The sequence below is a fragment of the Amblyraja radiata genome, chromosome 15 (genome assembly GCF_010909765.2).
Source record: "Amblyraja radiata isolate CabotCenter1 chromosome 15, sAmbRad1.1.pri, whole genome shotgun sequence".
Taxonomy (NCBI): Eukaryota; Metazoa; Chordata; class Chondrichthyes; order Rajiformes; family Rajidae; genus Amblyraja; species Amblyraja radiata.
Window position 1 is genome coordinate 7,690,907 of NC_045970.1, and position 12,302 is coordinate 7,703,208.

Genomic DNA, 12,302 nt, shown 5'->3' on the forward strand with positions numbered 1-12,302 from the left:
AGTTATTATAGATTGAAGCATTCTGAAACAAATATTAAACAATCTTACTTGGATGACCTGAAATTAAAGCATATAATATTTAGTTACCCAATTGTAGCTAATTCTAAAATTCAATTACTAGATCTAAACATCTATCAATTTCTTAATTGTTTAAATAGCCTAAGTGTCCAAATAACATTCACACAAGAATTCACAATAAAACATGATTTTTAAATCTCATTGTCATTAATTTATAGGCCAAATGGAAGGAATTTAGTGTTCAATTGCTGTGAATGAATGGCCATTTAAATCAGCTTGCGAGTGGGTTTTTCTGGAATGCGATGGTTTGGAACGTTGCAATTGCAGTGATTTAGTCCCCATATCGGCATGAAAAACACTGCCGGTTCGGATGGGCCCTGCAAGTCACTTTCTCGCAACTTAGAAATTTGAATAAAGGGATCTTAAGAAGCACTTTTTAATGTAAAAATAAACAACCTACCTTGCCTTGTCCCCTAGTGAGATCCGTCCCGTTGTCGGGGTTCGCGGCTTTAGAGGATGATTTTTAATCAACTACAGCAATTAAATAATCCAATTAAGTTTAAAAAATAACTGCAGCAAACGAATGTCGCAGCGATTTTTCGTCAGCAACTAAGCAGGCTGAACAACCTCGATTTCAATAGCCTAGAGAAAACGGCGTTTTAAACCCGCCCCCCTCTCAAAGGCGCCAAAGTCGCGCACACGGGCAGCGACAGAACTGCAGTGCCGCTGAAGGTAAGTTTTGCAACATACCTACCCATCCCTTCTCTCCAGAGACGCTGCCTGTCCCGCTGAGTTACTCCAGCATTTTGTCTCTGCCTTTGATTTAAACCAGCATCTGCAGTTCTTTCCTGCCCACACAATATTAGTCGGTTTCCCCTTTCTAACGGGAACAAAAATGAGACCATTCTCAGGTGTTCCCTCTGACAGGCCATCACTGGAGATCCTGTGTTCTGGGCCACGACTTTCAGCGCTCTCTTCTGACCATTGCTGCTTCTAGAAAGTTGCTGAAAGGAAGCTTCTCCTGGCGATTGCAAGATTGTGAGACATGTTGTCATGCCATGCAAGGCCAAGACCGCATTTAGTAGATCATGCTGCCTAAAGAAAGATGAGTAGTTTTTTCCCCTGATTCTGAGAACAAACTTAGACATCACCAATCCATTTTTCTACCTTGCATTCCTGTTTATAAGGACATAAGCGATAGGAGCAGAATTAGGCCATTCAGCCCATCAAGTCTACTCTGCCATTCAATCATGGCTGATATATCTCTTCCTCTTAACCCCATTCTCCTGCCTTCTCCCCATAACCCCTGACACCCGTACTAATCAAGTTTGCTCAATTTATTCCTCAGAAAGTTACAAATCTCAACCATTCACTTCTTAAGGGATACTCCTGTCATCAGAATGTTTCTCAAAATGTTAAATACGTGCCTGATAGCTACTAACCCTAAAGCCATTCGAAACATAAGAATGTATTATAATCAAATGGTGAAAAAAAAATGCAGAAAGGGAAATGCCCTTAAACTATTCCTCAGAAGTCATTTTTTATTAAAGAAATTCTTCCACGTAGGTTTTTTTAAACCCATATTTTTGCTAATCTTCATACAAATGCACATCCAGTGCCTGGAGGACCATTTTCCTGACAACATGCAGAGGATTATTTGGTGAAATGTCCATGCCTGCATGCATGAAGGTAGTAAGGCATACATGGTGATGTCAAATGGCATAGCATACCTTCACTGCTCAATTTAACCAATGTACACAACCCCAAGGAGCAGTGAGGGAAGAGTGAGGCTCGATTGGTCTCAGTAAAAGGGCTTGATCCAAGGTGAATTTCTGTCAAGGGATTTGAGGCTGGACTCTTATGGCCCTGTCCCACTGTACGAGCTCATTCAAGAGCTCTCCTGAGTTTTAAAAAAAATCAAACTCGTGGAAGTACGTAGCGGGTACGTCGGAGCTCGGGGACGTCTCTTAGCGGCTCGTACCGCTAACGGCAGGTACTTGGGAAACGCGGTAAACTCGTGAAGACTCGTGAAGATTTTTCAACATGTTGAAAAATGTCCACGAGAGCCCCGAGTACCGACGAGTGGCCATTACCGTAAATCTCCGAGTTTGAATCAGGGCAAACTTGAGAGAACTCTTGAATGAACTAGTACAGTGGGACAGGACTTTTACTTTTGTGCAGAATACTTTATTTTGTTCTTCTGTTACTGGTTGCATCACTTGCAATTGACACACCAATCTGCCTTCCCAATCATCTGGTCAACTATTCATTGCTTGTCTCTCTTCCATTCCAGCACTATTTCCAACCTCCCCCAAACTCGTAACTCACCAAATTCCTCCCCGTCTCCCAGGATTGCCATTATTCCTTTACTTCAGTCCGCAATTAAACAAAATCAAGGAAGAGAGGCCTGTTCTACCACTCAGTGCCTTGGGCTCCATGCTGTGTGGCATGCTGGAGCTCCACCTTCAGTTTAGAGATACAGCGCGGAACCAGGCCCTTCAGCCCACCGAGTCCGCACCGACCAGTGATCCCCGCACATTAACACTATCCTACACGCACTAGGGATGATTTACAATTTTAACGAAGCCAAACTTGTACGTCCATGAAGTCATGGAGCGATACAGTGTGGAAACAAGCCCTTCAGCGCAACTTGCCCACAACGGCCAACATGTCCCAGCTACACTCGTCCCACCTGCCTGCATTTGGTCCATATCCCTCCAAACCTGTCTTATCCACGTACCTGTCTAACTGTTTCTTAAATGTTGGGATAGTCCCAGCCGCAACTACCTCCTCTGGCAGCTTGTTCCATACATCCGCCACCCTTTGTGTGGAAAAAGTGCCCCCTCAGATTCCTATTAAACCTATTCCCCTTCACCTTAAACTTATGTCCTCTGATCCTCGATTCACCTACTCTGAGCAAGAGACTGTGCATCACCCGATCTATTCCTCTCATAATTTTATACACCTCTATAAGATCACCCCTTATCTACCTGCATTCCAAGGAATAAAGACCCAGCCAACACAACCTCTCCCTGTAGCTCTCACCCTCTAGTCCTGGCAACATCCTCGTAAATCTTCTCTGTACCCATTCCTGCTTGACAACATCTTTCCCATAACATGGTGCCCAGAACTGAACACAATACTGTGCATGCTGTCTCACTAACATCGTATACACTGCAACATCATGACCTCCCAACTTTTATACTCGATACTCTGACTAATGAAGGCCAATGTGCCAAAAGCATTTTGCCAACCTCGTCCACCTGCGACTCCACCTTCAGGGAATCATGCACCTACACTCTAAGAACCTTCTGATCTACAATACTCCCCAGATCCCTGCCATTCACTGTGTAGGTCCTGTCCGTGTTACTGAGTATGGGAGGATACCGGCGATCCTGGAAAAAACCCACGCAGGCCATGGGGAGAACGTACAAACTCCGTACAGACAGCACCCTGTAATCAGGATCCAACCCGGGCCTCTGGCACTGTAAATCAACAACTCTACCGCTGTGCCACCGTGCCACTCACCTTCAGAATTTTTCCCCAGTGGGGCAAAGCCAAGAGATACCATGGTCAACATTTGCTGTACTGCTCCAAGTGTGGACATGCCTAGCTGAATGCTATTTGTTCAATTTAGATAACATCGTTTATTAACAATGAAGCTAGTTTACGTTTGCGGAGCAGTTATCCACACAAAATGTAGTTGGCAATATTGAATGAATCATTAAATAATTTTAGTGCAAGTGAAGATTTCCATTTACATGAAACTTATTCAAGCCCTCTAGTACTTATTAATCTGCAGATGGTTTCTGAGAAATGTGTATTTAACAAAATCAGGGCATAAAATAGGAGAAAGAGGCTTGTACTTGTCAGATATAAGATTTAACTTGTAATCTGATAAATAACAAATCCTGTAAGCATTTTAGATCACTGGCATAAGGGAGAATATCTGTTTTGATTTGATTTATTCACATCAATCATTTTTGATGTGCCATGAACACTGCACATGAATATCAATAGAAAAGCTGACATTGATGGGTTTAAAAGGTGAGGGTGTGGAGCATTGAATAGACAGACATAATTAGTTTTCATTTCAGTCACTTATTTGATACAGATCACGACTGTTTATCCAGTTCCTTTCTAACAAGATTAAGAGGATCTTTTCGGTTCTTCCGATGGCTTAGTTGGTAAAGACACCACCCAGCATAACATGAATTTAGTTTTTAGTTTTGGTGATACAGCCTGGAAACGCACCCTTCAGCCCATCGTGTCCATGCCGACTATCGATCACCCGTTCACACTCATTCTATGTGATCCCACTTTTGCATCCACTCCCTATACACTAGTGGCAATTAACCCTCAAAACCCAAGCCAAGCACAGTCGGCCCCATCTCCGGAAAGGTGGAATGAACACCCGTTCCTTCTCTCTAGAGATGCTGCCTGTCCCGCTGAGTTACTCCAGCTTGTTGTGTCTATCTTCGGATTAAACCAGCATCTGCCATTCCTTCCTACACAGTAGGCTCCATATTCAATCCCCAGTTTGTGTTGTACTCCAGATTCAAGGACAGTTTGTTCCCAGCTATTATCAAGCAACTGAACCATCCTACCACATCCAGAGAGCAGTGCTGAACTACTATCTACCTCCTTGGTGACACTCGGACTATCCCTGATCGGTCATTGCTGGCTTTACCTCAATACCTTGTTATTCCCTCAACATGTATCATCTATGCTCTGTAAATGGCTCGATTGTAACCATGGATTGTCTTTTGCTGACTGGATAACATCCAACAAAAACGTTTCACTGTACCTCGGTACACGTGACAATAAACTAAACTAAAGGGCCAGTCCCACTGTACGAGCTAATTCAAGAGTTCTCCCAAGTTTCCCCTGATTCGAACTTGGAGAATTACGGTAATAGCTGCTCGTAGGTACTCGGGGCTCTCCTGGACATTTTTCAACATGTTGAAAAAACTTCATGAACTTACCGCGTTTCCCGAGTACGTGCCGTTAGCGTTACGAGCCGCTAAGAGACGCCTGAGCTCCGACGTACCCGCAACGTACATTCTATGTGCTTACCACGTGTTTGATTTTTTTAAAACTCGGGAGCGGTCTTGGGTAAACTCGTATAGTGGGACAGGCCCTTTAACTGTATTAGCTCACTTTAGGTGAGACACTCGCCCTTCTGTGACCCTGGCCCAAGGAGAGGTGAAAAAGTTATGGGGCTGTCCCATTGTACGAGCTAATTCAAGAGTTCTCCCGAGTTTCCCCTGATTCAAACTCGGAGTATTACGGTAATAGCCACTCGTAGGTACTCGGGGCTCTCGTGGACATTTTTCAACATGTTTGTCGCTAAGAGACGTCCCGAGCTCCGACGTACCCGCTACATACATTCTACGTACTTAGCATGAGTTAGATTTTTTTTCTAAACTCGGGAGAGCTCTTGAATTAGCTCGTACAGTAGGACAGGCCCTTTAACCTGGCTTCTTACCTTTGATCACAAACAGAACAATGAATGATCATGTGCCAATATTTCGACCTTGCAAGATTGATTGGAGTGCCCGTGTAAGTGAGATGAAGGATCCGTGCAAAGCTGAAAGAACGTCTTTTCAGACTCCCATTGCTTCCCTACTGTCAATGACTTGGATGAAGCAAAGTTGACCATAAAGAATCAGTCAGACATGAACAGTTTATTTTTTTATTGAAAGGCTTCCCTCCACTCCACAAGATGCAAAGTTGCATGTTGCAAAAATGAACAAGGTGCAACAGAAGTATAAAGGTGGAATGGAGGGTGGGGAACTCTTGTAGAGGACTTGGGGTGTGACAGGGTTTGTAGCTTATTGTAATGTGCCAATGTAAGCAATTTAGTGAAAATTAGATGTTACATAATTCCCTGCACCTGTGTTGGATCTGAGGCTTCATAATACACTGGTCACATCTTCTTTTTAATTGAGTGAATAATTGTTGGTACATTTCACAAAGATGTGTCCATATTTGTGCAGAGAGGTGACCGAACTGTCGAAAATTAAACTTTCTTAATTTGTTACTGAACCTTTAATGAAAAGATTTAAGAAAAAATGTTATAAATTAGCACTGAGAACTAATTTTAAACTGCATTTTGATCTCGTTATGTGTGACCCACCATTGATGTTGCAATTTTTATATTTGACACAGAAAATAACAAAACTCTAAATGAGCATCTTGGACCTCCAGAGGAGCGTCTGGCACTTTATGTTTTGCGACAACAAGGACTTGTACCAGAGCATGTGGAATTGAGGACCTTGTACAGCACCTTCCAACCCAACCTTACACAGGTAAACCCTTGAATTTTGATGTCTGAATTCTGACCCAAGACAGGTTTGGAGTGAGTGAGTCAATTTGCCTGCACTTGTAGGGTGGCATATTGGCATAGTGGTAGAACTACTGCCTCACAGTAGTTTGATCCTGATTATGGGCGCACAGTTTGTACGTTCTCCCTACGCCCTGCGTGGGTTTTCTCCTAGATAGAGTGATACAGTGTTGAAACAGGCCCTTCAGCCCAACCTGCCAACACCGGCGAACATGTCCGAGCTACTAGCCCCACTTGCCTGCTGTTGGTCCATATCCCTCCAAACCTGTCCTATCCATGTACCTGTCGAACTGTCTCTTAAACATTGGGATAGTCCCAGCCTCAACTACTTCCTCTGGCAGCTTGTTCCATACACCCACCACCCTTTGTGTGAAAAAGTTTCCCCTCGGGTTCCTATTAAGTCTTTTCACCTTGAACCGATGTCCTCTGGTCCTTGATTCCCCTACTCTGGGCAACAGACTCTGTGCAAGTAACCCCATCTATTCCTCTCATGATTTTATACACCTCTATAAGATCACCGCTCATCCTCCTGCACTCCAAGGAATAAAGACCTAGCCTACTCAACATCCCCTTCTATTCAATAGACAATAGGTGCAGGAGTAGGCCATTCGGCCCTTTGAGCCAGCATCCCCATTCAATGTGATCATGGCTGATCATCCACAATCAGTACCCCGTCCCTGCCTTCTCCCCATATCCCCTAACTCCGCTATTTTTAAGAGCCCTATCTAGCTCTCACTTGAAAGCATCCAGAGAACCCGCCTCCACCGCCCTCTGAGGCAGAGAATTACACTCGCCACTCGCTGTGAGAAAAAGTGTTTCCTCGTCTCTGTTCTAAATGGCTTACTCCTTATTCTTAAACTGTGGCCTCTGGTTCTGGACTCCCCCAACATCGGGAACATGTTTCCTGTCTCTAGCGTGTCCAAACCCTTAACAATCTTATATGTTTCACACCCTCTAGTACTGGCAACATCCTTGGAAATCTTCTCTGAACCCTTTCAAGCTTGACAATATCTGTCCTATAACATGGTGCCAAGAACTGAACACAATACTCTAAATGCAGTCTCACCCACGTCTTATACAATTGCAACATGACCTCACAACTTCTATACGCAATACTGCGACTGATGAAGGCCAATGTGCCAAAAGCATTTTTGACCATCCGCTGAGTTATCTACCTGCGACTCGACCTTCAAGGAACCACGCACCTACACTCCTAGAATCCCTCCGCTCTCCAATACTGCCCCAGAAGCCTACCATTCACTGTGTAGATCCTGCCTACTTCAGTTTCCTCCCACACTCCAAAAATATACAGGTTTTGTAGGTTAATTGGCTTGGTGTAAAAGTAAAATGATCCCTAATGTGTGTAGGGTAATGTTAGTGTGCGGAGATCACTGGTCAGTGCGGACTCGGTGGGCCAAAGGGCCTGTTTCTGCGCTATATCTTTAAACTAAACTAAACTTCATTGGGACAGAAGACCTCAAGAAAATATTTCCTGGAACTTTAGAAACTGGGTGGGTAGATGCAACATTTCACTGGTGAGAGAGTCCTGACACTAAAGAGACATTGATTTATAATGTTGTAATACATTATTTAGCAGAGTTCAGGGAGAGGGTGTTCTGTTAGTTGGGTATTGTTGGGGGAGTACATGTTCCCTCACTTGTTGAAGTGCAGAATCCTTTTCCATATTGGATTGCTGAGTGCTTGACATGGATATTTTTCTTTGCCTGTCTGTACTGTTTAATCTTTTTCCAATATAAATAATACCCTTTAATCAATGGCTATCTGAGTTAATGAGTATAGAAAGTGCAGTTGAAGTTTGTGGAAGTTACAGAGCTCAGCAACAGAGTAGGATATGAAAATATGAAGTAAAAACTGAAAATGATGGAATTGCAAAGGGTTTTTGACATAAAACATTAACTCTCTCAATAGACAATAGGCAATAGATGCAGGAGTAGGCCATTCGGCCCTTTGAGCCAGCACCGCCATTCAATGTGATCATGGCTGATCATCCCCAATCAGTACCCCGTTCCTGCCTTCTCCCCATATCCCCTGCGGTATTTTTAAGAGCCCTATCTAGCTCTCTTGAAAGCATCCAGAGAACCTGCCTCCACCGCCCTCTGAGGCAGAGAATTCCACAGATTCACCACTCTCTGTGAGAAAAAGTGTTTCCTCGTCTCTGTTCTAAATGGCTTACTCCTTATTCTTAAACTGTGGCCCCTGGTTCTGGACTCCCCCAACATCGGGAACATGTTTCCTGCCTCTTGTGTGTCCAAGCCCTTAACAATCTCTCCTTTCACAGATGCTGTGTGATGGTAGCATTCTCAGTTTATTAAGAGCATTTAGTTGGACTGGTGTTCACATACGTACCAGATGGATTTTAGGATGGATAAGTATAATGTGCTGACCACGGGAAAGAATAAAATGGAAAGATTCCTATTTTAATTGTACTGTTTGAAGTGGAACCTGTGTCATGTGCCCTTGCGCACGTTGTGTAAAGGAACCAGAAGGTCATGTGAAACCTTTACTAAGTCACTGTATATCATAATCAGTTGATTAGAGACACAGTGCTGGAGTAACACAGCGGGACAGGCAGCATCTCTGGATAAAGGAGGGTCTCGATCCGAAACATCACCCATTCCTTCTCTCCAGAGATGCTGCCTGACCCGTTGAGTACTCCAGCATTTTATGTCTATCTTCGGTATAAACCAGCATCTGCAGTTCCTTCCTACACATAATCAGTTGATTGTTGTGTACAGTTCTGAACACTATATTTCAGAAGACATATATCAGCACAGAGAAGGATTAACTGGAGGGTACAAGAAATAATGGACTTGGGTTTATGAGCAGATTAGCGTAGTAGTGATGAAGGACATCATTGACCAATGGACATTTTGGTACTTTGGCCCACCCAATATCTATCTTGGTTCAAAAAGAGAGAAAGGAAATGGTTAGAATGCAGCTTGATTCCAGACCAGTGTATCTGGGCATGCTGAACTGATGCCCATGAGTCCATAGAAGCCTAATAGCCCTGTCCCATGGTACGAGTTCATTCCAAGAGCTCACCCGAGTTTAAAAAAAAATCAAACTCGTGGTAAGCACGGAGAATGAACATAGCGGGTACGTCGGAGCTCGGGGACGTCTCTTAGCGGCTCGTAACGCTAACGGCAGGTCCTCGGGTAGACTCGCTAATGGCAGGTAAGCACGGGAAGACTCGTGAAGATTTTTCAACACGTTGAAAAATGTCCACGAGAGCCCCGAGTACCGACGAGTGGCCATTACTGTAAATCTCCGAGTTCGAATCGGGGCAAACTCGGGAGAACTCTTGGAATGAACTCGCACCGTGGGACAGGTCTTTAACGATTTAAAGCTTCTGTAACTTACGCCTAATGGGTGAAGGGAGAAGGAGTAATGACAGGGGCGGGACAAGCGGGTTGATTCTGTTGGCTGCTTTTCTGAGGCAGCGTGAGGTGTAGTTGGAGTCAATAGTGGGCAGTCTAGTCTATGTGATGACTGGGCTAATCTGTAATTCTGCACTTTCTTGTGGTCTTGGGCAGAGCTGTTCCCAAACCAAGCTGTGACGCGGCCCCACAGTTATACTCTCTACGCTGCATCTGTAGATGTTTGGAGGTTATTGGAGAGAAGGAGCGTAGAACAGTACAGCACAAGAACAGGCCCTTTAGCCCACAATGTCTGTGATGAACATGATGCCAAGACCAACTTTTACGTAACAGCCTACACAATCCTTATGCCTCTGTCGCTGCATATCCATGTATCTATCCAAAAGTCTCTTAAATGCCCCTATCACATCTGCATCAACCATCGTCCCTGGCAGCACATTCCAGGCACTCACCACCTCTTTAAAAAAAAAAGTTACTGACTGTCCAACCTACCATGCTTCTCCAAAATGTTATATGCTTTTATCAGGTCTCCCCGCAACCTCCAGAGAAAGCAATCCAAGTCTGTCCGACCTGTCCCTGTAGCTAATACCCCCATATCCAGGCATTGTTCTGGTAAACCACTTCTGCAACCTTTTTAAAGCCACCACATCCTTCCTGTTAGGGGGGAAACTCCAAATGCAGCCTTTAAAGCTGCATCGTGGCTTCCTGACTCTTGTCCTCAATACCCCGAGCAAAGAAAGCAAGCATACCACATGCCTTCTTTATCACTCTATCTACTTGTGTTGCCACTTTCAGGGAGTTGTGAACTTGGACCCTAAGATCCCTCTGCACATCAAAGCCATTAGTTATATATTTTCCCTTTGCATTCTATTTCCCTAAAGTGCAACACCTCACACTTGCATGGATTAAACTCTATCTGACCTTTCTTGGCCCATTTCTGTAGCTGATCTGTATCTCACTGTGGGCTTTGACATCCTTCCTCGCAGTCCCAGCAATCTTGGTGTCATCTGCAAAGTTACTAACCCATCCATCTACATTTGAATCCAAGTCATTTATATATACCTTGAACAACAGAGGTCCCAGCACAGATCCCTGTAGATCTCCACTGGTCACAGACCTCCAGCCTAAATATTGTCCTACAAACTACCTCATCTCTCAGTTGCCAAACACTTTAATTCCCCTTCCCATTCCCACGCTGGCCTTTCTGTCCTGGGCCCCCTCCATTGTTAGAGTGAGGCCAAACATAAATTGGAGGAACAGTATCTCATATTTTGCTTGGGCAGCTTACAACCCAGCGGTATGATTCTTGACTTGTCTAACTTCAAGTAACTCTTGCTTCCCCTTTCTCTCCATCCCTCACCCACCCGTCATTGTAATAGCTTCAAAGTCATCTTGTTGAGTCTCATTAGCTGTAACTCATTTTCACCCCGTCCACAGCTAACAATGGCCTGTTTCCTTTATCATCATCACATTTTTGCAAATCTTTCGTTCATTTGCTCAAAATATTTCTATACCATCGTCTATATCTTTCGTTTCCCTTTCCCCAGACTCTAAAGAAGGATCTCAACCCGAAACGTCCCCTATTCCTTTTCTCCATAGATGCTGTCTGACCCGCTGAGTTACTCCAGCTTTTTGTATCTGTCTTTGGTTTAAAACAGCATCTGCAGTTTCTTCCTACACAACCGTCTGTTTTCTATCAGTAAGCCAGTCTGAATCTATATGACTAAGTCACTGTTCCTGTGCATCTTAATCTTCTGGATCAACCTACCATGGGGAACTTTATCAAATGCCTCACTAAATTCTAAGCAGACAGCATCCACCACCCAACCCTTATCAATGATCTGTCACCTCCTCAAAAACTCAGTGAAGTTAGCAAGACACGATCTGCTCTGTACAAAGCCATTCTGACTCGCCTCAATCTCTTCCAAATGGAGCAAATACTATCCAGAAAAATCCTGACCAATAACTTCTCTACCACTGGCATGTGGCTTGCCAGCCTGTAATTCACTGGAGTTTCTCTACTTCCCTCCTTAAATAAAGGAACAGCATTAGATATTGTCCAGTCCTGTGGGACCTAACCTGTGGCTAGAGGAGATGTGAACATCTTTGTCAAGGCTCCCACAATCTCCACTTTTGCCTCTGTTAATCAAAGATCCTATAGTGGAGCAAGATAGACCACTCCTGCTAAATGCAATGGGCTGACGTGTAGTACGCAACGGAGCGTGAACGTGGGCCTTTTTTTCCATCCATTTCAGTAACCCGACCCGACCCGACCCGCAGTGTAATCAACTTTGCGGGGGAACAGTTTGTGTTAATAAATTATAATTCTGAAAATGAGGAGAAGATTTTTACCAAAGAACTTTGATTTTTACGAGGATGTTTCCGTCACCGGCTTCCGTCTCCACTCTAGTATCTTTGCTCCGCTACAGGATCTTTGGTGCGGAGACGGAAGCCGGTTACGGAAATGGGGCCGAAAATTACTCATGAATCTGCCCATGACCATACTATGTCTTTTTCGTCGAGTGGACTATCTTGCTTGC

At 44.1% G+C, this 12,302-nt stretch overlaps 1 protein-coding gene across 3 annotated transcripts in view; it reads left to right on the forward strand.

Moving 5' to 3' along the window:
* myof (myoferlin) overlaps positions 1–12,302 on the forward strand; it is a 282,434-nt gene that overhangs the window by 201,407 nt on the left and 68,725 nt on the right. For all 3 annotated transcript variants that reach the window (XM_033033586.1, XM_033033588.1, XM_033033587.1), the window contains one exon: positions 6,190–6,329. In XM_033033586.1, the coding sequence (XP_032889477.1) occupies positions 6,190–6,329 (140 nt within the window). The remainder of the gene's footprint in view (positions 1–6,189; positions 6,330–12,302) is intronic.